Source organism: Martes martes (genome assembly GCF_963455335.1).
Source record: "Martes martes genome assembly, chromosome: 9".
NCBI lineage: Eukaryota > Metazoa > Chordata > Mammalia > Carnivora > Mustelidae > Martes > Martes martes.
This window is the reverse complement of record NC_137896.1, coordinates 480,834-504,114: the sequence shown is the minus strand read 5'-3', so window position 1 is coordinate 504,114 and position 23,281 is coordinate 480,834. Positions and strand designations below refer to the sequence as shown.

At 63.5% G+C, this 23,281-nt stretch overlaps 1 protein-coding gene across 3 annotated transcripts in view; it reads left to right on the top strand.

Moving 5' to 3' along the window:
* RTEL1 (regulator of telomere elongation helicase 1) overlaps window positions 1-23,281 on the top strand; it is a 29,602-nt gene that overhangs the window by 810 nt on the left and 5,511 nt on the right. For all 3 annotated transcript variants that reach the window (XM_080812575.1, XM_080812577.1, XM_080812576.1), the window contains exons 3-28: window positions 836-1,031; window positions 1,321-1,414; window positions 1,986-2,067; window positions 2,278-2,338; window positions 5,723-5,798; window positions 6,475-6,559; window positions 8,742-8,807; window positions 9,605-9,755; window positions 12,715-12,753; window positions 12,881-12,959; window positions 13,654-13,751; window positions 14,321-14,376; window positions 16,920-16,994; window positions 17,120-17,201; window positions 19,259-19,391; window positions 19,496-19,609; window positions 19,696-19,736; window positions 19,848-19,933; window positions 20,070-20,147; window positions 20,539-20,616; window positions 21,225-21,371; window positions 21,454-21,569; window positions 21,724-21,847; window positions 21,939-22,086; window positions 22,273-22,430; window positions 22,971-23,069. In XM_080812575.1, the coding sequence (XP_080668701.1) occupies window positions 836-1,031; window positions 1,321-1,414; window positions 1,986-2,067; window positions 2,278-2,338; window positions 5,723-5,798; window positions 6,475-6,559; window positions 8,742-8,807; window positions 9,605-9,755; window positions 12,715-12,753; window positions 12,881-12,959; window positions 13,654-13,751; window positions 14,321-14,376; window positions 16,920-16,994; window positions 17,120-17,201; window positions 19,259-19,391; window positions 19,496-19,609; window positions 19,696-19,736; window positions 19,848-19,933; window positions 20,070-20,147; window positions 20,539-20,616; window positions 21,225-21,371; window positions 21,454-21,569; window positions 21,724-21,847; window positions 21,939-22,086; window positions 22,273-22,430; window positions 22,971-23,069 (2,562 nt within the window). The remainder of the gene's footprint in view (window positions 1-835; window positions 1,032-1,320; window positions 1,415-1,985; window positions 2,068-2,277; window positions 2,339-5,722; window positions 5,799-6,474; window positions 6,560-8,741; window positions 8,808-9,604; window positions 9,756-12,714; window positions 12,754-12,880; window positions 12,960-13,653; window positions 13,752-14,320; window positions 14,377-16,919; window positions 16,995-17,119; window positions 17,202-19,258; window positions 19,392-19,495; window positions 19,610-19,695; window positions 19,737-19,847; window positions 19,934-20,069; window positions 20,148-20,538; window positions 20,617-21,224; window positions 21,372-21,453; window positions 21,570-21,723; window positions 21,848-21,938; window positions 22,087-22,272; window positions 22,431-22,970; window positions 23,070-23,281) is intronic.

The window sequence follows — 23,281 nt, the reverse complement described above, 5'->3', positions numbered from 1 at the left end:
CGTTCTAGGAGAGATGACAGACAAGTAGAAAAAGACAGTTCTGGCGCTGAAGAAGAGTTGGGGGCCGTAGGCCTGGGAGCACCTTGAGGGTCCCTCTAAGGAGGTGGCATTTGAGCTGAGGCCGAGTGTGGGGAGGAGCCGGCCGTTTGAGGGTCTGGAAGTAGTGTTCGCACCTGGAGGGATAGCCAGTGCCTAATCCTCATTTTGGAAGGTCTGTAAAGCTCAGGAATGTGCCGGAAGGCAGAAGGAGTGCAGGTAGCTTTCTGTGGCTTCCTTAGCCTGTTGTCTCGTGCCCTGATCGAGCTCCCAGCCCCCACGGGCTGACTCTGCAGCGCGGCTCCCGGCTGCTGTGTGCGCACAGATTGGACTCCTGCAGGGAGGAGCCCGGTGCCCGTTCCCAGGAGCCGGCAGCACAGTTTGGCCGGTTTGCCCCTGTGTCTCCCCAGGCTTGTTGCTCAGGCTCCCGCGTGAGGTGTATATAGGTCATCAGGTTCCGCTCGGCGGAACTTTGTGTCCAAAGTTACAGAACGGCACCGTGTTGGCAGCCGCCTAACCGGTCAGCTTACTGTACATTAGGCTGAGAAATACTGTTGAGTTTTGAGTAACGCTGTGCGCATCGTTCGCTAACCAGTGCTGAATTAACCCGTAGCCACTGGCTTTCGGGTGAGAGTGGAAGTGGGTCACGTTGCCGGCCGTTCCGCAGGCCTTTCGCTGCGTCGGGTGGGCTCGGCCTGAACAGAGCCGTCCCGCTGTCCGGCTGCCGGCCTCGTCCCGGTGGGCCGTGCGGTCCGCAGTGCTCCCTGCTTCCCCTGACCTCGTTGCTGACCCCATTCAGAAAGTCAACGGCATCCTGGAGAGCCCCACCGGCACGGGGAAGACGCTGTGCCTGCTCTGCAGCGTGCTGGCCTGGCGGGAGCACCTCCGCGACGCCGTTTCGGCCCGCAGGATTGCTGAGAGGGCGCCCGGGGAGCTCTTCCTCGATCACACCTTGTCGTCCTGGGGGGCTGCCACTTCAGATGGAGACACCCCAGGTGAGGCTCCCTTCAGCCCCTCTGGGCCTCCCCAGAGAGGCAGCGAAGGAATAGAGAGGGCTGGTGAAGCTCTGCAGAGCTCCGCGAGGGGCGTCGTAGCCGGGACATTCTTCCTCGGCGGGCGCTGTGAGCCTGAGGGCAGAGCCCTGTGGCCGAACTAGAACTGCAGAAAGCCCCCGAGCTCGCTCCCGGGACCGGGCTGAGTGAGCCGAGTGCCCCCGGGTCCGCAGCTCCCCAGAGCGTCGTCCCGTGGTGCCGTGACCCGTGCTGCTTCCTTGTGTCCGGGCAGCTTGCTACGCGGACATCCCGAAGATCGTTTACGCGTCCAGGACCCACTCGCAGCTCACTCAGGCCATCGGCGAGCTTCGGAACACCTCCTACCGGTGGGTCAGGCGCTGCTCACCCCTGCCTCTGACTTATGGGGGGTTGACCTTGACGAGCTGGTTTGATGGTGGCGTTCTGCCTGGAGCCCCCTCTGGACCACAGAGCCCCCCGCGCTCCGCTGCAGCCCGCCACACCGCGTGAGGTCAGGCTGTCTGTGCCGCCCGCGCTGCAGAGAAAACCCTCCCCGCCGGTGCGCCCCGAGCCCCTGGAAGGCGATGTGGTGTCCCCTGTGGGTGTGGGTCCCTGTGGCGGGCGTGTGAGGGGAAAGGAGGCGCTGCCTCGTCCTGGAGCCCGGCAGAGCTGTAGGAGTCCTGGGGTCCTGCGCTAGCCTCCTGTATGGGGGGCACGGAGTCAGCGTGGCCTCCTCCCGCCTGCCCGTTTCCCCCACCCCGTCTCCTTGCTCAGGCCGGCCCGCTGTGGCCGTGGCCCCTCCCTCTGGCTACCTGGTGCAGGTGTGAGCCCCGTCTCCCCGCACTCCCCGTGGGTCCCACACACCCATGTTCATGCTGCTAGATGGCATCGGGGCTCTTGCTCCCTGGTTCTCGGACCCCATAGTCTGTATTCTACCAGGCCTAGGGTATGCGTGCTGGGCTCCCGGGAGCAGCTGTGCATCCACCCCGAGGTGAAGAAGCAGGAGAGCAGCCACATGCAGGTGGGTTTCTGGGGCACACGCCGTTCTCTCTGGTGCTTTCAGAGCCCTTGCCTCTGCCCCTTGGGGAGGGCCCGGTAAAGAGCTGGTCGGGGCTGGGCACAGTCCCCGCATGCCGGGCAGCACCGCCGGCAGCATGTCCCCTGGCTGGCCCAGCACTCTTGCCCTTCCTTGACCATTGTGCTAGCTGGGGCTGCTTCCTTTATGTCCCAGATTCACTTGTGCCGAAAGAAGGTAGCAAGTCGTTCCTGTCATTTCTACAACAACGTAGAAGGTAAGGGGATCCGGGGAAGCCACTCCTGCCGGTTGGTCCGCATACAGCCAGGTGGGCCTAGAGTGTGTGCTGCCTCCTAGGCCTTGTGGCCTGCTGGCTCTCCGCTTTGGGGCTCCAGACTGGCCCCATTGGTTCAGCGAGGTGAGGGGGTGAGGTGGGGTGGTGCTGGGCACCGTCTCCGGACCGTGGACCCGTGCTGGACTGTGTGCAGAAAGGCCAGGGCAGGGAAGGCTGCCGTCTCAGAGGGGCCTCCTGGCCAGGCTAGCCTCGCCGCTGTCTGGGAGCGTGGATCTCAGGGATTCTCATCCTGAGGGGTGGGGCTCTCCGGGCCTAAACTGTCTGTGCCAACAACGGGGTTGATGCTGAGCAGCTCCTCCCCGCCGGGAGTCTGGAATTTGGGCGCCCGCCAGCCAGGGGTGCCCACATGACTGGCCCCAGCAGATGCCCTGGGCGCTGGGCGTCTGGCGAGCTTCCCGGGAGACAGCATTTCGCACACGGTCTCAGCTCATTCTGGGGCAGATAGCCGGGAGGGGGTTCTGGAATCTGTGCCTGGTCTCCCGGACCCGTCCACAGACTTTTCCTTTTACTGATTTGCCGTGTGTCTTTGGGGTGCGGCAGGGCACAGCATGGGTGTGGCTCTCCCCGAGTCCGGGCAGTCCGCCAGCCTTTGGTGCCGTGGGAGGACAGCCTCTCCTGGAGGTGGCTGAAGTGACTGGCCCAGGGTTGTGATGACAGCTGGCCCTGGCATAGCTTGATGTGTGTGGCCACAGGTGCCCACGGCCCTTGATCCCTGGTGCGCACCTCCCTTCTGCCCAGAGTGGAGGGCTGGCCCCCCTCGCCTCCACATCTGTCAGGTCTTGCTTTTCCATCACGCGGCTGCCTCTGCATCTGAAGGTCTGCTGGAGCCGGAAGCCCCGTGGGGGCGCTTCTCTGGGCTGTGGTCTCTACGTTTCCTAACACAGCCAGGGCTCTATGGCTCAGGCGTCGTGCTTTGGTGGGGTCGGGGTTTCCTCTTCTTTGTCTCAGGGCTGGGACTCAGATCCTGGCATAGGAGTGACAGAGGCCCTAGGGCACTCACAGAGCCCTAATGCTGGGGTCTGGGGTGCCCGGCATGCCAGGGCCGTGTCTGCTCCCAGTAAGCTGGGACTCTCTCACCTTCCAGCAGTAGGCATCCTGGGCCCTGTCCCTGGAGCTCACTGCTCACCGCCTTCTTGTTGGCTGTGTTGTTTGGTCTGGTGGCACCGGGAACCCTCGGCACAGTGGTGACGAGCACATGGGAAGCACTGGGGACCGGCCTGGCCCGCAGAGACCCTGCACGAGGGCAGCCGCCCACCGCTGTGGCCTGGTGGTGGCTCGTGCCCCGCTCCAGGAGGCTGCTGGCTGAGTTGCTCTGCTTTGCTCTGTTTGTGTGAGGCCTGTGGGTGTCAGGATGGCTCCAAGGTGTTTTCCCCCCATGCTTTGTCCACTTTCTGTCCTCCTTCTGTCCACTGCTTTCCCAGCCTGGTCCCGCTGTCGCATAGGCCTGCGGGTCGCGCCTGCGGTGCTCGGTGGAGTCGTGTCTTTTTGCCCCATTGTGGCTGCCTCTGTCCACATTCTTGACAAAGGGGTGGGTTGCAGGTATCCTGTTCACCCCGTCCCGGAGCCGTTGAGCAACACTTGCTGGGAACTGTTCCATCCCCTTTCCACAGCTGTGGCTCAGCTCTCTGCTCTCCAGCCTTCACCTGCAGTGCTGTTCCCCCGCACCGCCCCACACCCGCACCGCCCCACACCTGCACTGCCCCACACCCGCACCGCCCCACACCCGCACCGCCCCACACCTGCACTGCCCCACACCCGCACCGCCCCACACTGGCACCACCGCACTCTTGGATTGTCTTCACCTGTACTGTCCTCACCTGCAGCATCTCTTACCTTATTTGGTGGGTGATGGAACAGGGGTGGGGGGAGGGTCAGGAGTCCAGAGGAGGGGTGGGAACTGAGGGGCACTTCTGGCCCACAGTGGAGGCAGTGCGGGAGCAGGTGTGTGCTGGCCTCCTGGGCTGCAGACCCTCCCCCTGCTGTGCCCGGTGCATGGCAAAGTGAGGACGCTGTCGCCGCTGGCTTCAGGCTCCATTGGTCATGCCCTGGTCCCCAGCCTCCCCGCTTTGCTTGCACTCCTGCTGCACGCGCTGTCGGAGGTCCGCTGCGCGTCTTTGCTGTGTCTTAGCCATCTCTGCCCCCTGCCATGGGATGTGCGGGGGCAATGCCAGCAGCTGCCCAGCCCTTGGGGGCAGTGAGCAGACTCCAGAAGGGGTCTGAGAGGAGGAGAGGAACACGTGGGAGGAAGGAGAAAGGTGCAGAGCTGGCGTTCTGCTTGGCTTCTGTCTGGGGGAGCAGGCGAAGGGCCTTGCTCGCTGCCTACAGCATCTGTGTCCTGGGGTCCTCCCTGGCTGCAGCCCCTTCACCGCGCCCTCCTCTTCAGCCTCCGCCGCCCCTTCCTGTCGCCCCCTCCCTTCCAGGAAGGCTGCTGCATTCCAGGCTGTCCTGCGGCAGAGCCCGCAGATGGGCTGCTCTGTTGCTGCTGGGCTGTTGGGCGCACAGCTCTTCTCTCCCTGCCGTCCCTAGGGGGCATTTTGGGTTCGGACACCACCAAGGTCACCACCGAGGTGTGTTCTAGCCTCTGCAGGGAAGGGCCGGGCCCAGTACCTGCCACAGTGGGGCCGAGAGCCTGGAGCCGGTTTCCACAGGAGGCTGACCTGGGCCTCTGGGCTGTGTGTTCGAGGAGAGCCCTGGGCCTCCCAGCCTGGGTGTGGGCTCCTGAGGGTGAAGGCGGCTCTTCGGGGGTTCCTGGGGCCCCTTCTTAGCTCCTTTCTGGCCCAGGCCACCTGCGCAGCCGGCAGGGAGTCGTGCTTCTCTTGGGCGGCCATCGTGGGTCTGTCGGGCATTGAGTGGGTTCTGCTTCGGGGCCTCCCACCTCCCTCAGGCCTCAGATCTGTGTTCTGCACTGCTGACCTCTGGGGGGAAGCGAAGAGAGAAAGCTAACTGTGGCCAGACCAAAGCCTGATTATAGGACAGGTGCTTCCGGGCACAGCCTTGAGGGCATCTAGAGACAGGCTGAGGGGCTGCGCACCCCCCTTCAGTCCCCCGGGGTCCCCTGTCCTGCTACTGCTCGGTCTCAGGCCAGCAGCTCCCTCTCAAGGTAGAGAGCTGGGCCCCCGGAGGGTTACTTCAGGTCTGGGGCCCTTCCAAGGTCACCCAGACTCTCAGGGCAGGAATTCTCTCTGGTGAGTCCCTAGGTGGTTGGGTGCCCTAGTCCTGCCCGGAGGGAGGGTCACCGCCTGGGTGTCCCTCTGGGGGGCCTCATTGGGCCTGAGGACATGTCTTTGTTCTCGCCTGTGTCTTCAGAGAAGAGCCTGGAGCAGGAGCTAACTACCACCATCCTGGACATCGAGGACCTGGTCAGAAGTGGGAATAAGCATAGGTAAGAGCCCTGCGGCCAGTCAGCAGCCACCTGTCTGTCCTTCCAGAACAGGTTCTGCCATGACGAACCCGAGCACGCCACTCCCTTTGCTTTGCTCCCTTGACTAATTGTAAAATTAATGGTTGTTTGGTGCGAAAATAGTGGTTTTGAATACCGGGGCAGCAGGGAGGCTGTCCCTCCTGCCAAGGTGACCACAGCGCCAACGGGCAACCCCGGCCTCCTGACGGACTCGCTTCGGCTTCCGGCAGCCAGTGGGCATGGTGCTGATCTTCTCCACTCATCTGGTTTCCACAGAACCCACTTGCTTTTCTGATCTTTGTGTCGATGTCTTATGGCTTCAGGGCTTCGAGTTGTGCTAAGACAGGACTGAGCATTTTCTTTCTCATTGCCATGTTCTCTACCCAGGAGTAGGATTGGGGTTTTTGTTTATGTTGATTTTTTAATAGGTGATCTGCTGCCATGGTTGAAAACTTGTGGCGTGAACCGTAACGCGGTGAGCCGTCCTGTAGTCCCCAGGCGCCGGCTCCCGTCTGAGCCCCCGTGCAGCCCCGGGCTCCTTCCTCTTGCTTGCCTGTCAGAGGGCACGGCGTGCAGCCTGGCCGCCGCCCAGGGGGAGCCCCTCCGAGGGCCTGGACCTCCCTCGTGGCTCCAGCATGTGCCTCCCTCCCCTCCACAGCCTGTGCCCGTACTACTTATCTCGGAACCTGAAGCAGCAAGCCGACATCATCTTCATGCCGTACAACTACTTGTTGGACGCCAAGGTGAGGTCTTGGCCCCTGCGGCTGATGATTGCTGGTATCAGGTGGCGTCCCTGGGCTCGTGCGGGACTGCCGGAGCCTCCGTGGGTTCAATGTCTGAGACCTGCAGAGCTGCAGGCGTGTGTGCGAGGCCCCCACCTCCCTCCCTGGTCTGGGGACAGCTGTCGCCAGCGTGGGGCCGTGGGTCTGCCGTTCCGAGCTCTCTGGGAGCGGGTGGGCTGATGGAGTGAGGCAGCCTGGTGGCTACATCTGAGGCCAGTCCCTGGCCTTGTCCTGGCGGCTCGGCTTGTCTCTTCCCAGGCCGGCCAGGCGAGGCAGCCCTGAGCGTGTGGTCCCGGCCTCCCTTGCAGCCGTCTCTTGAGATGCACGTGTCCACCCACCCTTGCACACCCCTCTTGCTCGAATGCGGGCCTCGCGCCCCAGGTGCGCAGCGGCTCGGCCTTCGTGTTGCCGCAACAGGGTGGACGACTCGCTGCCCGGGGCCTTCCTGGTCCAGCACGACCGTGGTGCGGGCAGTTAGCTGGCGCGGGCGGTGCTGGTGCTCGGCGGCGGCGGGAGGGGGGAGGAGCAGAGCACAGGGGCTGGGGTCGGTGCCACAGGGCAGGGATGTCTCCGAGGAACGGCAGCCTTCAGGGGCCGTGGAGAGAGCGGGGGGAAGCGGAGGGTGGGCACGGTTGAGGGTGGCTCTAAAACGGTCCGGGGACCCTGCGCAGAGCGTGGGGCGCACTGGCGCCTGGCCGGCCCCACCCCAGCATAGGCGCCCTGGGCCTGACGAGGCAATTATCTGGCTGACCTGAAATGGGAGGGGGTGGAAGGGGGCAAGGCAGCCATGACGGAGGCCGGAGGTGGGGGGCTCCAGGACGGGCTGCAGTGCACAGACCAAGCTGCTGGCCAGGGTCGCACGGCAGTGCCACCGAGACACGCCCACATGGGTGGCAGTTGGTTTTCGGCAAGCTTTCTTAGGTATTTCAGCGGGAAGAGGAAAGGTTTGGGACTTTTTTCTCTAAAAATTGGCGCCGGAATGGGATGTCTGTTTGGAAGAGAATGCATTTCAGCAGCTCCTTGACCCTGCACAACCCGGATGGAAGAGCCGGATGCGCAGAGCTCCTCCGGGACGGAGCCGGGAGGCGGGCCTGGCTCTCGCTGACACACACCGCGCGCCGGCTACAGAGAACTCCACTTTGGAGTTCACCACGATCGAAAGCCTTGACTCCTAAGAGGAGTGGAAAATTAAGAAAATGGCAGCAAGTCACAAAGGGAGAGTTTTCGTGGTACTGTGGACTGCGCCCGATTCTGGGTGGCATCTCCGTCACTCGACCAGCCATCCCAGAGGAAGTTAGCTGGGGCGGCCAAGTCAGCCTATGCATGGAGAATGCACAGCTCTGCTGGTCTGGAGAAAATGCAGGTTAAAACCATAGGGGGATGGCCTTGTGCTCCCACCAGAGTGTCCGGAAGGAGGCCGGTGACCAGTGTCCACCGAGGACGCAGGGCCATGCCGGGCTCCTCCGCTCGCGGCGTGAGGTGGGGTGCCGCTCTGGTAGCACACCTGACGGGAGCAGACAGGGCCAGAGCCTTGCTGTCTGTGGTCCACACCAGGAACAGCCCCATCCATCGGCAGCAGGTGTCCCCGAAACAGCACCACGAGCCGTGAGGAGGGCTTAGCTGTGGCCCCAAGTCAGCGACACACATGGGTCTCAGAACACACTGCCCACGGGCCGTCAGATGGGCCCTGCTGCCTGACTGTTTCCAGGACAGCCCAGGAAAGGCAGACCTGATGCCCACTCACAAGGATGGTCAGAGCCCTCGGGTAGGGGGAGGGGAGCTGGTCTACTCTCCTGCGTGCTGACAACGCAGTGCTCGCGTCTGTCAAGACCCAACTGCACACTTAAAACGGACGCTTTATTTTTATGAGAATTGGACCTCAAAAGTAGCTAAAGTAAAGAAATACTGGCGTTGATCCCACCCAGGTCTGCCCCAAGTCAGCACCAGCCCAAGCCCTACTTGGGCCTCCTCCATCCCGTGGCTGTGCGGCTGCACGGTGTGGGGTCGCACGCCGGATCCCTTGTGCTGCATGTCGCCAGAAGGGACACCTGACGTCCAGCTCAGTGGGTGGGGAGATCCAGGTGGGCATGGCCTGAGGGGGTTTCCCCTGCCGGCCTTGAGCACCCTTCCCCTCTTGCTGCAGAGTCGCCGAGCCCACAGCATTGACCTGAAGGGGACAGTTGTGATTTTTGACGAAGCTCACAATGTGGTGAGTATCCAGGTGGTCTTTCCGCCACCTCCCCTCCCCTGTGTCCCTGCAGAGAGCAGTGCAGGCCTTTCTGTCCAAGGCCTGAGCAGGATGTGCTGGCCAGCCCTGTGGCCCCTTTCCATCCAAAACTCTCACAGACCCTGCTTGGTCTCGTTCTCTTTGTCCCTTGGTGGCCGCCTAACCTGATGCTTGCCCCCTGGTGATCACAGCCGGTCCCTCCCTGTTACCTCTGCCCTTCTACTGCATTGCTGTGGTCTCTGCTCGGGCCCTGTGTTTCCAGGAATGGCTGCTCTTGAGCAGGACAGGGGAGGAAGGCCACTTGTGTGCTCTGGAGCCTAGTGTCCCGGGACAGCAGCAGCCGCCCTCAGGCCTCCACTTGGTTCCAGGCACTTGTTATCATGAGGGATGGTATCATGGGTCTAGTGGGCCATGTCTGAGTTTTGAGAAAAGCCAGAAATCTCTATATTTTTTTTAAAGTTTATTTTTTCTAATAACCTCTATACCCAGCTTGGGGCTCAAACTCATGACCCCAAGATCTTCAAGAGTTGTGTGCTTTTCTGACAGACCCAGCCAGGTGCCCCCAGAAATTTCTGTTCTAAATGGAAATTTTCCAGTTATGAAATTTCAAACATTGGTGTGGTGGTTTGGCTGTCTTTGGACCAGTGTGTGACCTGGCCTTAGGGACCGCGGGGTGGGGCTTCCAGTAGCCTGCACCCCTACCCCCACCTCGGCTTCCTGGGTCCTCGAGTCCCTGCCCCCCTTTGGCCATAGCCTGATGGATGTGCTTGGACTTCCAGGAGAAGATGTGCGAGGAGACGGCGTCCTTTGACCTGACCCCGCATGATTTGGCTTCGGGGCTGGATGTCCTAGACCAGGTTCTGGAGGAGCAGACCAAGGCAGCCCAGCAGGGCGAGCTCCACGTGGAGTTCAGCGCGACTGCCAACCCAGGTGAGCTTACAGGTGGGAACGGAGAGACGGGCCGCAAGGTGCTCTCAGGGGTCCTGGAGGCCTGAGTCTTCCCAGGGCCCGCCCTTCAGGTCATCGTTTGGGGACAGTATGGACTTCTTTCAGAGTTTTCTTGGGACCTCACAGACCAGGAAGTAGGTGCCACCCAGCCAATCCAGCATTTTCTGAAGATCTTTCTGTACTTTCTCAGGCAGTATAGACTTTCCTGTATACAAATGAAAAGTAGGGGCACCCGGGTGGCTCAGTCAGTTAAGCAGCTGCCTTTAGCTCAGGCCATGCTGCCAGGATGCTGGGATCGAGCCCCGCGTCGGGCTACCTGCTCAGTGTGGAGTCGGCCCCTGCATGGATGCCCACTTTGATCACCCCGTGAGGTGATGACTGCCAGGTTTTTCTGCTGTGAAGTTACTTCTTCCTTTTGTGATTCCTAAGCAGCCTGTGGCATCCGTGAGCAGTTCCTCCCTGAATTAATGATTGCTATAACGTTTGCAGTGACGGGTCTCACGTCTGGATGCCTCTCATTTCTGAAGCCCGCGGGCTCTGACTTGCTCACCTGCACAGCATGGGAGTGACCCGCCCGCTCGTGCAGCGTCACAGCTCCTGCGCTCGCCCCCGCGCTGTCCAGAGCCGCGCGTCTCGCTCTCGCTCCCTCCCCAGCCTCATCAGTGTCTCCGTCCTTCCTGTGCTAGTGAGAATTCCTCGTCATCTCATTTGTCGGTTCAGTCCTGGAAGGTTCTGCAGTTTTCCGGAGAGCAGATGCCCACCGTGAGGAAGGAAAGCTTGCTTCCGGGAGCGGCGTGTTGGTGCCTTCTTGGCCTGAGTCTGAGCACTGGTCAGACGACGATGCTGCGGTGTCCTTGGTTGGCCCCCCGCCCTCCGTTGCCGCTTTGTGGTCATTTTAGGGTCGTTTCTTACTCCGCGCTGCTTCTTGTTGACTTTATTAGTTGGGTTGCTCTTGGGTGTCTGACACGTGGCCGTGGTTCTGGAAGTCAAGATACCTGAGGGAAGCGTCTTGCTACGTTCTGGTTTGTCCTTGCTGGGCTCTGTTTCCCCCCAGAAGGAGCGGACATGAACATATTTTGTTTACTCCTCTCTGCTGCACATGGGGCCATGCTGTCCCTTCTAAGTGCACTTGCACTTGGCTGTGTTCATTCCTCATGCGTCCTGCAGAACACCCCCCCCCCAGAAGCTCCCCTTTCCTCAGCTGCCGCCTCCCTGCAGCGGGGCTCCTGGGTCCGTCTGTGGGACACTGGGTTGTTTCCAGCATTCCGTGATTACCAGCAGGGCTCTCCGAGTGACCTGGGGCGGACGCAACCCTGGGTCCATTCCGGGAATCGGGGCTGGGGGCGGCCGGGAAGCGCGCCACTGTGCTGCTGAACCCCGACTGTGTGGTGGCTGGGCGGCCTGGCCAGCAGGGTGCGACCTTGGCCTTGGCACATGTGCCAGTCTCCCAGATGGAAACGGCTCTCAGTGCGGTTTTGATGTGCTTTTCTCTCAGAAGTGAAATGGAGCGTTTTTTCCAGTTGTTTGAGGAATGCGTATTTTGGCTTGGAAGTGGCGGTTCTAATGGGGTGATGTCCTTGTTCTGTTCCAGGAAACCCCAGGGCGCTAGCCACCCTCCGCAGCCCATGCTGGTCTGAGTCTCTCGCACCTGCCTGTTCTTGATAACCTCCACAGTTGGGGGGAGGGTCGGTGAAGCCTTCTGTGGAATGTGCCTTAGTTGGGAGGTGTCTGCTTTTCTCCTGGGTTTGCCGGGGTGGGGGGTGGCTCTGGGATTTGGGAGGAGAGCACACGGACAGCACGTTCTCACACCCTGCTACGGCAAGGATTTCTGGCGGGTCATGGGTCTGATGAGGGATTTGTATCCAGCATACATTCAGACACTCTTACCACTCGAGGAGGAGACAACCCAGTTAGAAGCAAGCAAAAGCCGAGAAGAGACGCTTCTTCAGAGTAGACGTCCCGGTGGTCAGCAGGCGTGGAGGCACGAGGCGGGCCCCGGGAGACGGCCCGCACCGCCGGCGGGCGGCAGGGCCACGCCGAGGGGCCCCCGTGGCGGAAGACTGAGGACGGCGTGGCTTCTCCTGAGGCCTCTCGTCACAGGCCAGGCCGAGGGGTGGCTTGTCTTCCCATTGGGATGCCGGGTCTGGTTCTCACCGTGTCCGCAGGAACGTCATCGTGCTCCGTGCTGGGGGAAGGCGAGACGGTGATGCGCCAGCCGTGTCACACCGTTTACTGGGAGGGACACTTTTATAAAGATGCTCTTCGCCGCAGCTGTTGCTTGGTGGCACTGTTATTACAGGAAAGGCTGGGTGGATGCTGGACATTTTTCCGGTTTTCTGGTTTGGGAGTTTGAATTGAATCCTGACTTGTGGTCTATCCCTTGTTCCCCTCAGGAGGAGCGTAGTTCTTAATGTCATCAGTGTACTTGTGTTTAAACAGACGATGGTGTCAGTCCACCGTAAGCCTCGTCGTCGCTGAACTCGGGGCCCCTTCTTCAGCCATTCCCATGGCCCCGCCAGGCGCTGATGGGGGGTCGGGATGCTGTTCACTCCCTCCCACGCTTCCTGTCCCACCCTGGCCATAAGCCACATCTCCAGGGAACCCTGGTCTCGTCTCCTGGGAGGTGTTCTCTCGAGAACCCACCATGTGGGCACAGGGACCGTTGTTTGTTGCTGGCTCAGTCGTTGTCCTGGGTCTCCAGTGAACCGGGCCAGGGAGCGTGTCCCCACACGTGAGCGTGCCCACAGCGTGTCTCTGCGCTTGCACCGCTGCCGCTGGCCCACGTTCAGGCTGTGGGGATCTCAGAGCCTCGTGTGCTTGTCCGTGGTTGTCTCTGTGCCACGCCTACTTGGAGGAACAGGCAGGAACCCAGCCCGATGCCTGCTCTTTGGGGCCCAGTGAGTGGAAGTAGCCCGTGACCATGCGTTTGCTGCTCCCCCAGGGCTGCACCTGGAGCTGCAAGACGTCGCAAAGCTCAAGGGTGAGTGCTGCCCCTCCCCCACAGCTGGCAGGGGCGGGGCACACCAGACGCCACAGCTGGGGGGGCACACCGGACGCCACAGTTCACGGTGGGGGGGGGCACACCTGATGGACACCTTGCCCCGCAGCGATCCTGCTTCGCCTGGAGGGGGCCATCGATGCTGTTGAGCTGCCTGGGAACCACAGCGGTGTCACCAAGCCAGGGAGGTAAAGGAGAGTGGGTGTGCCAGGCTCTCCTTGTGGTCCACCTGCCCCGCCCCCACGCCTGGGAGGTCTGGGTGGGTTTCGGCGGCCCGTGAGGGGCTACCGTCTGTGCGCTAGGTTGTCTTGGGAGTCTCGGGGGTGCTGTGTACGCAGGCGTGGCTGCTGGCCCGGCCGCCCCCCACCCCGCCCCGCCAGCCACACCTTGCAGCCTCCGTGGACCGGGAGGGCTCTGACCAGGGCACAGGGTGGCTGGGTGTGTCTCCCAAAGGTAGACAAGGGATCACGTCCTGGGGTTGGTGGTAGCTCTGATCTGGGCTCGGGTTCTGGAGGCACGGAATGTTCTAGAATGTGCTGGAGCACTGCTGCCTGCCTTCTTCCCAGGCCGGTCTGCTGCACTGTGCTCAGAGCCTCGCAGGGCTCCCACTTGTTTCACAGATGAGCCAGGCTCCTCGACCAGCCTCACCCATGCCTCCGAGGCCCAGACGGCAGGACTCGCCTGCCTCCCAGAGCTGCCCTCGGGGGCCTTGCCTTTTCCTCCGCACTCAGGGCTCCCGAGGGCACAGGCCTCTCTCACCTCTGGGTTCGGCCTGGAGAGGGCTCCGCTTGGGCGGCTGAGGGACGGGAACTTCAAAGGCCTCTGGCTGTCAGCAGCTCCTGAGCCCAGCCCGGGCCCTGCCTGAGCCTCTCTCCTCCACAGCTACATCTTCGAGCTGTTTGCCGAGGCCCAGATAACGCTTCAGACTAAAGGCTGCATCCTCGACTCCCTGGACCAGATCATCCAGCACCTGGCAGGACGTGAGTCCCCAGCCCGCCCTGCAGCTGCCACTGTGTTGGCCCCCACACCGGGCCTTGACCTGGGGCCGTAGCCTGCCACAGCTCCACGCGGGAATGTCACCCCCGAAGCTCCTTTCCTGACCGTGGTGTCGGGGCATCAGTGCCGTTGGACGGGCGTGTTTTAGAAAGCACAGCCCAGCGTTTCTGTTTCCTGGTCAGCCCCTTTAAAGGAAGAGCAGTGAGGGACGTGGTGGGCCAGTGGGCCACGGGTCCCACCAGCCTCTCTCCTCACTGTCCCCCCTCCCCCATCCTGTTTCCACCCTGAGGCTGCACTGTGGGCCCCTTTCTGCTGGGTGGGTCTTGTTCTCATCTCTGACCAGCCTTGCTGTCCTCCAGCCCCGGGGGTGGCCTGGCAGTCCCAGCCCTGCCTGACCCTAGAGCCTCTTTTTCTCATCCCGCTGACCCCCGAGGGCGCGCCCCACACCAACACGGGGTTGAGGCTGAGCTTGCTCGTGGGTCCTGAAGGGGGGAGGGGTCTGGTGGCTCCCCTGGTGGGGGTGTGGGATGGCCAGCAGCTGCTGCTTGCACAGGTACGGGGCCGTTCACCAGCACGGCGGGCCTGCAGAAGCTCTCGGATATCATCCAGGTGGGAACGGCCTCGCAGCAAAGACGCGGCATCTTTTTTCCTGACGGTAGTTACGGGGTGCCTCATCCTGGAGCCGTTACCGGTTCGGCCTTGGTGGGGCAAGACCTGGGCTTCGAATCAACGGCTCCTGGCACGTGTTTCCTCTGGCCCTGAAGGCACACTGCTGGACCCTGGGGGAGAGGCCATGCTTGGCTGTTCTGGTCAGTCCTGTCCGGGATAGGGGCTCGGGGGCAGGCGGGACGAGGGCCTGGCAGAGTCCCCTGGTTTTCATATAGGCTTACTGTCTGCTACCCTGCCATCTGCCCTCGCTTTCTGTCAACTTATTTCTTCTATTTTTTCTTAATATTTTATTTATTTATTTGAGAGAGAGAGAAGGAGCAGGGGAAGGGGCAGAGGGAGAAGCAGACACCCTGCTCAGCAGGGGGCCAGATCCAGGGCTCAGTCCTGGGACTCTAAGATCATTATCTGAGCCGAAGGCAGACACTTAACCAACGAGGCCACCCAGGTGCTCCCTCAAGTTGTTTCTTGAACCAGCTTTTCAGAGGAAAGTGAAAGCATGAGCCAGTTAGAGAATGAAGGGGCATAGGCTCTGTCTGCCCAACCCCGTATCTGGTCCCTGGGCCTGCCCACGCAGAGACACATTCAGATTTTTAGGGTGAGTGCATTGGGCAATGCCTAGGAACCCAGGTGGGGCCCATGGGCCTGGCGTTCAGAGTTGGCAGGCGTGATCAGCATGTTCTCTGGGATCCACTTTGGGGTGGGGGCAGCCCCCAGGGCTCGCTGAGCCCCTCCTGCCACATGCAGACCGTCTCTTTCCCTGGCCAGGCAACCAGTGGGGACAGGACACACCTCAGGGTCTGTGGACATGACTGCTTCCTGCCCCCCAATGTGCTGACCTGTGTCCAGCCGTTCTCGGGCCCAGCTGAGCCATTTCCTTGGTTCAAGTGGACGAGCCAGTCTCTGTTTCCCTTGGTTGGGTGGCTGCCAGCCCGGCTGAGGGCCCTCTCTCGCCTAGCTAGGCCTTTTGGAAGAGGACTTTTGGTGGCCAGAGGTCCTCAGTGAAACCACGACACAGGAGGCCCCATGCTATGTGGTGTGAGTGACTGCCAGCCGGGCACTTGTGCCCCTGCTGCGGGGCCTGGCCGGGGAGGCCCCAGCCCCCGGGGTGCCCCTTGCTGTGTGAGGGCTCGGAGGGCGGGAGGGCCCCGGGTCCAGGCACGGCCTCTTTTGTGGCGGCTGTACTGCCCGACGTTGGAGATCGGGGGGGCCGTTGGGAGGGGCGACCCCGCAGCCCAGGGGGTGCGTCCTGCAGACCTGCCGAGACCCTGCCAGTGCTATGATTGAGCGCCGGGGCTCCGTGCCCTCGAGTGTGATGTGAGGGCTGGCCTTGTCCCCAAGGTGCCAGGCTCTGCCTTGCCGTCCTCCCAGCACTTCTGTGAGGGGACAACAGGCACCCCAGACTGCTGCTGCCTGGAGCCACGGCCCTTTGTGACTGTCGGGTCTCTGGGCCCCCTGGCCCCCGTCTGCAGCTCCTGGCAGTCAGGCCCTTGGCCCTCCCCGCCCAGAGCGCCTGTTTGCGCGCTGGGGCAGAGCGCCCCTTACCCCGTGCGCTAGGCCTTTCCTCTGGCAGCTGCTCTCGGCAGGCCTGGCAGATGCCTCAGTGTCCATGGCCACCTGGTGCTGCCTGTGGGCCTGCGTCTCGCTCTGCCGTGTCCCCTCCTGCCGGGGGGAGTCCCCATAGCCGGCTTTGGGGCAAGGTGGGTGCCCTGGGCCAGCCTGGGACCTCGGGGGGTCGGTGGGCTGTGGTGAATGCGCGAGGGACTGCCCGGCTGAAGCCTTGCGCCTCCCCACATCCCCGTCGCCAGGGAGCCCGAGAACGGGCGTTTGCGGCCGACCCGGGCTGGAGGCTGCAGGAGGGACAGGACCGGCCCGCAGGGTGGCGTGGGACCTGCTCCCCCGCTGAGCAGGCTCTGACAGGAAGCCAGTGGTCCTCAGGCCCCCGGCACGGCCCCACCGCGGGCCCGGGCAACAGGCAGGACGGGGCACCCCTTCCTGATTTTTCTGTCGGTCACTGAGGGTGCTGTCTGACTTAGTTTTCTTCTTAGTTCCGAAAGTCTCCCCTGCTCCTGTGGGGATTCTAAGCAGAGCACGATGGTGTCTGCAGCGTGCAGCGCCCGTGCCTGCCCCCCCAGGCGGCGTGTCCCCGGCAGCAGCGTGTTCTCAGCTCGGCCCCGGGCGAGGGCACGGCTCCAGTTCCTGGAGTTCGGGGTCACTTTTATCCTTTTACTTCTGGGGTGAACTAGGTCCTTCCCCTGGCCCCCCGACTGCCCCGGGCCTGCACCCCATGAGAGCATGTGGAGCGGCTGCCGAGGAGGGCATCTGCAGGGATGGGGGAGAGGACAGGCAGACGTGAGCCCCCCCCCAAGAGGGTGCGGGCCGCTCAGGGCTGGGGCAGGGGCTTACCGCGCCCTGAGCGTCCATCTCCTTTGTGTGGGGACCTCCGCTGTGTCCTGCTGACATTGTCCCCTACACCTGCTTTCCAGATTGTGTTCACTGCAGACCCCGCTGAGGGCGTGCCCGGTTCCATGGTGGGGCTTGGGGTCTCTCAGTCCTACAAGGTAGGGGCTGCCTCCCGGGCAGGGAGCTCTGGGTGGGGGTCTCAGTCCTACAAGGTGGGGGCTGCTCCCAGGACGTGGGATTCCTGGGCTGGGTCTCAGGGTACCTGTCCATTCTGTCCCTCCAGGTACATATCCACCCTGATGCCGGGCACCAGAGGAAGGCTCAGCGGTCAGATGCCTGGAACACCACAGCGCCCAGAAAGCAAGGTACGGTTGCCCCTTGCGGGGGGAGGAAGGAACCCACTCCCCACTCCGCCTCAGCGCAGCCGTGTGTCTCGCTGAGGGTCTCCAGGCCCCTGCCCTGAGTGCACCTGCTCCAAGTGACCTTCCAGCTCGCGCCTTGCCAGGGCCCTTGGAGACAGACTTCGGTGCGGGCCGCTGGCCCAGAGCCTGCCCGGACTCGCCTGCTGGGAGGCTGCCGAGCTGGGCTGCGGTCGGTCCCCCACACATGGGGCCTGCCCGCAGGGGGCCTGGGCACATTCTCGTCACCCCAGGTGTGCTGCTTGAGTGCCTGCCGTCCCACCCAGCAGGCCCGGGAGGGGTGGGTTCGGGCCCCATGATTGTGTCTGATGGTCCCCCAGGTTCCCGCGGCGCCGGTTCTCTTGGCCCCCCTGTGAGGTCAGGCCTCGCCCCACATCATTCTCTCTCCATGTTGTTGGTCTTACCAGCTTCTGCATGTCCTAGAGCTGGGGCTGCTTGTGACACAGGAGGGTGGGGTCTGTGCCAGACATCTTGTGGCTTCTGGTGTAGCTGGTCTCTCCTGGCCAAGGTGTCTGTCCCCATGGCTTCCAGCCCTGGTGAGCGTCGTGGCCGCCCCAGGCAGAGTTCAGCACCCATTGCAACTTGGAGATTTTTGTTTTTGTTTTTTTAAAGATACAGAGAGAGATATCACAAGCAGGCAGAAAGAGAGGGGGAAGCAGGCTCCCCGCCGAGCACAGAGCCCGATGTGGGGCTCGATCCCAGGACCCTGAGATCATGACCTGAGCTCAAGGCAGAGGCTTAACCCACTGAGCCACCCAGGCGCCCTGCAACTTGGCGTTTTGAGTGGGGTTTGCAGGATACATGTCGGGCGGTGGGTCCTAAGGTCAGCTGTGCCTCCTGTCCTGGCCACTCATCAGTGGTGGCCCAGCCCTGCCTGCCTGTGTTCCAGGCCTAACCCCCAGCCCCACCCACACGCCCCTTCCAGACCTGCCGGCTGCAGTCTCTCTTGGAGCCATGCCCTTGCACAGGAAAAGCAGGGCTGGGAACGTGGACAAGGCCAGCGCTAACCAGGGAGGCTCACGGTGTGACCTTGGCGGGTCACGGCCTCTCAGAGCAGGAAGTAGCTTCCGTGAGAGCCGGGGAGGCCAGTGCACCCCTCACTCGTTGGTTGTGAGGTCATAGGAAGTGGTTCGTGCCAGCACCCGAGGCCTCCCCCACATCTGAGTTCTCTCTCCGTGGAACGCAGACATGAGCAGGGTGTGTAGGCACCGCGGGCAGGTGGGGTGTGGCGTCCCGTGTTCTGGGCAGCTCACAGAGCACGTAAGTTCTCAGAAATAGCCGCTCCCCGGGCTGGGCGTTTTTAGGAAGTCGGTTCCTTACTGACCTCACTGAGAAGCTAGGATGTGCGTGAGCATGGGGAGGGCCGGCCCTGTCCCCGGGCCTTGCACGGAGAAGGGACGGCTCCCAGCCCCCACAGCCTTCCCTGTAACAGGCCGATCCCGACCCGAAGGCGGAAAAGGCTTGTCTAGCCCCAGAAAGTGGTTTGTTCTTTACTGGAAGTGTTCCCGCGGCCCCGTGCGCCAGCCTGGACTTTAGGCCCGTTTGAAGTCGTTCTGCTCGTGCTCTTGCGATGCCCTAAGCTTCCAGAACCGGCCGGCAGCCGGTGGTGACAGGCTCCCGGTGAACGTGGACGATGCCGCCACTGCTGGCACCCGCCTCCGGGCGCACGTGGGCTCCTGCTGCCTCTTCGGCGAGCGGAGGTTGGGTTCTGCTTCCTTCTCGTGTCCTTCGGCCAGTGGCCTGTGATGGCAGCCACTGTGCCTGTCCCTTGTGCCCCCAGCCACGTGTCCGTCTCTGTGCAAGTCTGGGTTGGGGTTAGCCATCCTTTCTAGAGGTGATGCCGGTGTCTGCCCCTGGGTGCCCGCTCTGGATCTGCTTCCACGCCCAGGACGCCTGGGGCACTCAGCTCAAGGCTCAGGCAGGGCCCCCCTTGCTCAGACCCGTGGGTGCGGGCTGCCGGGCCCAGCGCGGCCAGCCCAGCCTCCCGCTCGTCCGTCCCACAGGGAAGGTTCTGAGCTACTGGTGCTTCAGCCCCGGCCACAGCATGCGAGAGCTGGTCCGCCAGGGCGTCCGCTCCATCATCCTCACCAGCGGCACACTGGCCCCCGTGTCCTCCTTGGCTCTGGAGATGCAGATGTAAGGGCTTCCCCAGGCCCTGTGCGGGTGGGGGTCCCAAGGCCAGCCTCGGCTTGAGGATCCTGGGGCTCAGGACCTCACAGGGGCCGCCCTGCTGCTCCCAGCCCTTTCCCCGTCTGCCTGGAGAACCCACACGTCATCAGCAAACAGCAGATCTGGGTGGGAATTGTCCCCAAAGGCCCCGACGGAGCCCAGCTGAGTTCTGCCTTTGACAAACGGTAGGGGGCCTGGTGGATGAGGAGGTGGGCAGGCTGTGGGCCACTTGCCAGGGCCCTTGTGACCGTGGGCTCTTGGCTTTGTGCAGGTTTTCAGATGCGTGCTTGTCCTCCCTGGGTAAGGCACTAGGTGAGTGCCTGTGGGAAGCCCTGAGCTCTGTCTTGGGCTCCCACCCCATTCCGGGGTGCCTGGGGCTCCCTGCCACGCCCCTCCGGCTGAGCAGAGCCACGGCCCTTCCAGGCAACATCGCCCGCGTGGTCCCCCACGGGCTCCTGGTCTTCTTCCCTTCCTACCCTGTCATGGAGAAGAGCCTGGAGTTCTGGCGGGTGCGTCCCCCTCCTGTGTGTCCTGGGGCGGGAGGGGAGCCCCAGGCGGCCCCGGGTCTGGCAGGGCTGGGGTGCGCGCCCCGCTCTGAGGTGCGGCAGGCGCGACGGCTGCTCCTTTCCCCATCTCTTCGCACAGGCCCGTGACTTTGCCAGGAAGCTGGAGGCCCTGAAGCCTGTGTTTGTGGAGCCGAGGAGCAAAGGTGGCTTCTCAGAGGTCTGAGCGGTCGGGGCTCCACGGCCCCTCGCGGCTACCCTGGGCTGGCCACTGTCCCTGACCAGCGGCTCTGGCGAGCGCTAGGCTCGCGTGGACCTGCCCTGTCTCCTCTCGGGAGGTTTGGGCGTGGGGGTGATGACCACAGGCCCTTGTGTCTGGGGCCGACACCGAAGCAAGGCTCCCCCTTCCCTTGCCCCCCGGCCCTGGGACCCCCATGCTTTCTGGGAAACACTGAGCAGGCTCTTGGGTCGGCCTGGGAACCCGTGCCGTGAGGAAGCTGCCGGAACCCTGCTGGCCGGAACCTCGCAGCCGGACAGCCTTTGATCCCGGGGGGTGAGACCTGGGGTCTCGCTCCTGCAAACGGAAGGAGCCGACTAGTCTCTTTGTCCAGGTGGTGGACGCCTACTACAAACAAGTCGCGGCTCCTGGGTCCAGCGGGGCCTCTTTCCTGGCCGTGTGCCGGGGGAAGGTGAGGCTGCCAAGGGTCTGGGTCCCACATTCACCGGCCCGTCGGGTGCCTGTGTTGAGGGAAGCTCTCAGTGCGTGACCTGGGGGCTGTGACATGGTGAGATGGGCCAGTCTGACCCTCTCCCCGGGGCCCCAAGTCCAGCAAGCATGTGTCAGGATGGTGTAGCCCTCTCGTCCCTTGCTGGGCAGTCGTCCCCAGGCAGTGGCTCTCGGCATTGGGAGTGGGCGCCTGGGTGGCTCAGTGGGTTAAAGCCTCTGCCTTCAGAGGTCATGATCCCAGGGTCCTGGGATCGAGCCCCGCATCGGGCTCTCTGCTCCGCAGGGGGCCTGCTTCCTCCTCTCTCTCTCTCTGCCTGCCTCTCTGTCTGCTTGTGATCTCTGTCAAATAAATTTAAAAAAAAGGGGGGGGGGAGTGAATGCCCCTCTCAGGCTGCCGGTGGGAAGGATGGCAGGGGGTCCTGCGAGTGTGAGAGGCCCTGGGGGCTGTGAATCCCACGGAGGGCCTGGACCAGGGTGGGAGGCTTCCCTCTCCCTGCCCACATGTGGGTGCCTATGCCTCTGAGGCTCTGGGCACGGGCAGATGGGGGAAGAGTGCCTACTACCCCCCAGGCCAGCGAGGGCCTGGACTTCGCGGACATGAACGGCCGAGGTGTGATCGTCACGGGCCTGCCGTACCCTCCACGCATGGACCCCCGGGTGGTTCTCAAGATGCAATTCCTAGACGAGCTGAAGAGCCTTGGTGGGCCTGGAGGCCAGGTGAGGGGCCAGAGGCTTATGTGGGGGTGGGTAGGTGGGACTGAAGGCCTCGTGACCAAACCCCCCCCCCCCCCCGCAACAGCTCCTCTCGGGGCACGAGTGGTACCGACAGCAGGCGTCCAGGGCTGTGAATCAGGCCATCGGGCGGGTGATCCGGCATCGCCATGACTACGGGGCCATCTTCCTCTGTGACCACAGGTGTGGCTCTCCCCAGCTCGCACAAGACCCCTGCCGGGCAGCCTCTGGGCACCCGCCGCGCACTGGTCCTTCCCTTGGCGCGGCTGGGTGTGGGCCTGGGCTGGGGGGTGGGGTGGTGGGTGGAGCTCCCGAGCTGACAGCAGCTCCTGGCCAGGTTCACCCAGCCCGACGCCAGAGCCCAGCTGCCTTCCTGGGTGCGCCCCCACGTCAAGGTGTATGACAGTTTTGGCCACATCATTCGGGACGTGGCCCAGTTCTTCCGTGCTGCTCAGAAAACAGTGAGTTCCTAACGCCCAGCTGGCCATATGCTCGCGCCCTCCCCTGGGGAAGGGTCTGTGCGGGACCCCTCACCTCCCTGTGACTGTGCAGATGCCCGTGCCAGCCCCACTGCTTGCTGCCCCGAGTCTGGATGAGGGACAAGGTGCTGTCACAGTGGCCGTGTCGCCTGGTCCCCTCTCCACCAGGAAAGCCAAGAGTCTGGACGTGCATGTCCCCAGCCTGAGGCGGAGACCCACGGGTGTGTGTGCCTGGGTGACATGGCGGGTGAGGGGCCCTGGAGGGTGGGGGCCTGGGGCTGGTGGCACTTGTGGCCCAATGACCAGAGTGCCTGGCTGAGCCTGAGTGTTGCTGGCGGCAGGGGGGGACCTGACTTGAACCATGCCCCCAGCCATGGGCTCTCCTGCTGATGCCCGTGTTCGTGCAGGATCGCCAGCCGCGGGGGATGCCGAGAGCAGCCTGTGTGTGGAGTACGAGCGGGCGCAGGGCCTCGCGCAGCGGAGGCCTGTGGGACTGCTGGCCGCCCTAGAGCGCAGCGAGCAGCGGGCCGGGGGACCTGCGGACGAGGCCTCCCCCAGGGAGGAGGTACGGGGTCTCCAGAGACGGGCACACCGCCCCCCAACTCTGCCACCTCCTGGCCACGCTGCGCGCCTGCCCTGCTCCCGGCCCTCAGCTGGGGCTCCCCCTGTGCGGCCCCGCGGGCTCTTCGGGACTTGACTTGAGCCCATCGCTGTCCGGCTCCTGCCGCACCAGAGGCCCGCCCTTTCTGGGACCCTGAGCTGTCAGGGGACACAGCTGCTCAGCCAGTCGCTCTGGCCGGACTTAAGGCTCCCTGCACCCCGCTTGCCGCTGGGCACCTCCCTGCCCCTCCCTGCCCCCTGGGCCCTGCGGTGAGCCCAGCCTCAGCAGGAGGTGTAGCCCTCCCCCCTTGCCGACCACGCCCTCCAGTCCCTGGTAACAGCAGGCGCCTGAGCCTGCAACCCGCGAGGGGGGCTAGTGGTGCTGACTCAGGAGAGGGCCCTTCTCCCCAGCTGTGGGCCCCTGCAGTGTGTCCGGGGAGGGGGGGGCTCGGGGGGCTCTGGGGGCTTGGAGGGCGTGGCCGGGACCACAGTGTGTCACCCTCAGGCACAAGACCCCTCTGCTGTGCGCGTCCCCTGTGCGAAGAGGCCTGCCCAGGAACAGAGAGCAGGGAGGAGGAAGATCAGGGTGGTCGGTGGCCGCCAGGTACGGGAGCCCGCAGCGCGCATGTGGGACAGGGTGCGGGGCAGGAGCCACGGGCTGCCTGGCTCCCCGCGCTGGCCCTGGAGCGTGTGGCGGGGGGCCTCCTTGCTACCTGCCCGGGCCACATTGAGGCCCCGTGCCCTTGGCTCCCCAAGGCCTGCACGGCCCCTGCCTCTGGCTGGAACGAGCCAACGAGCATCTTGTCAGCCTCCTCT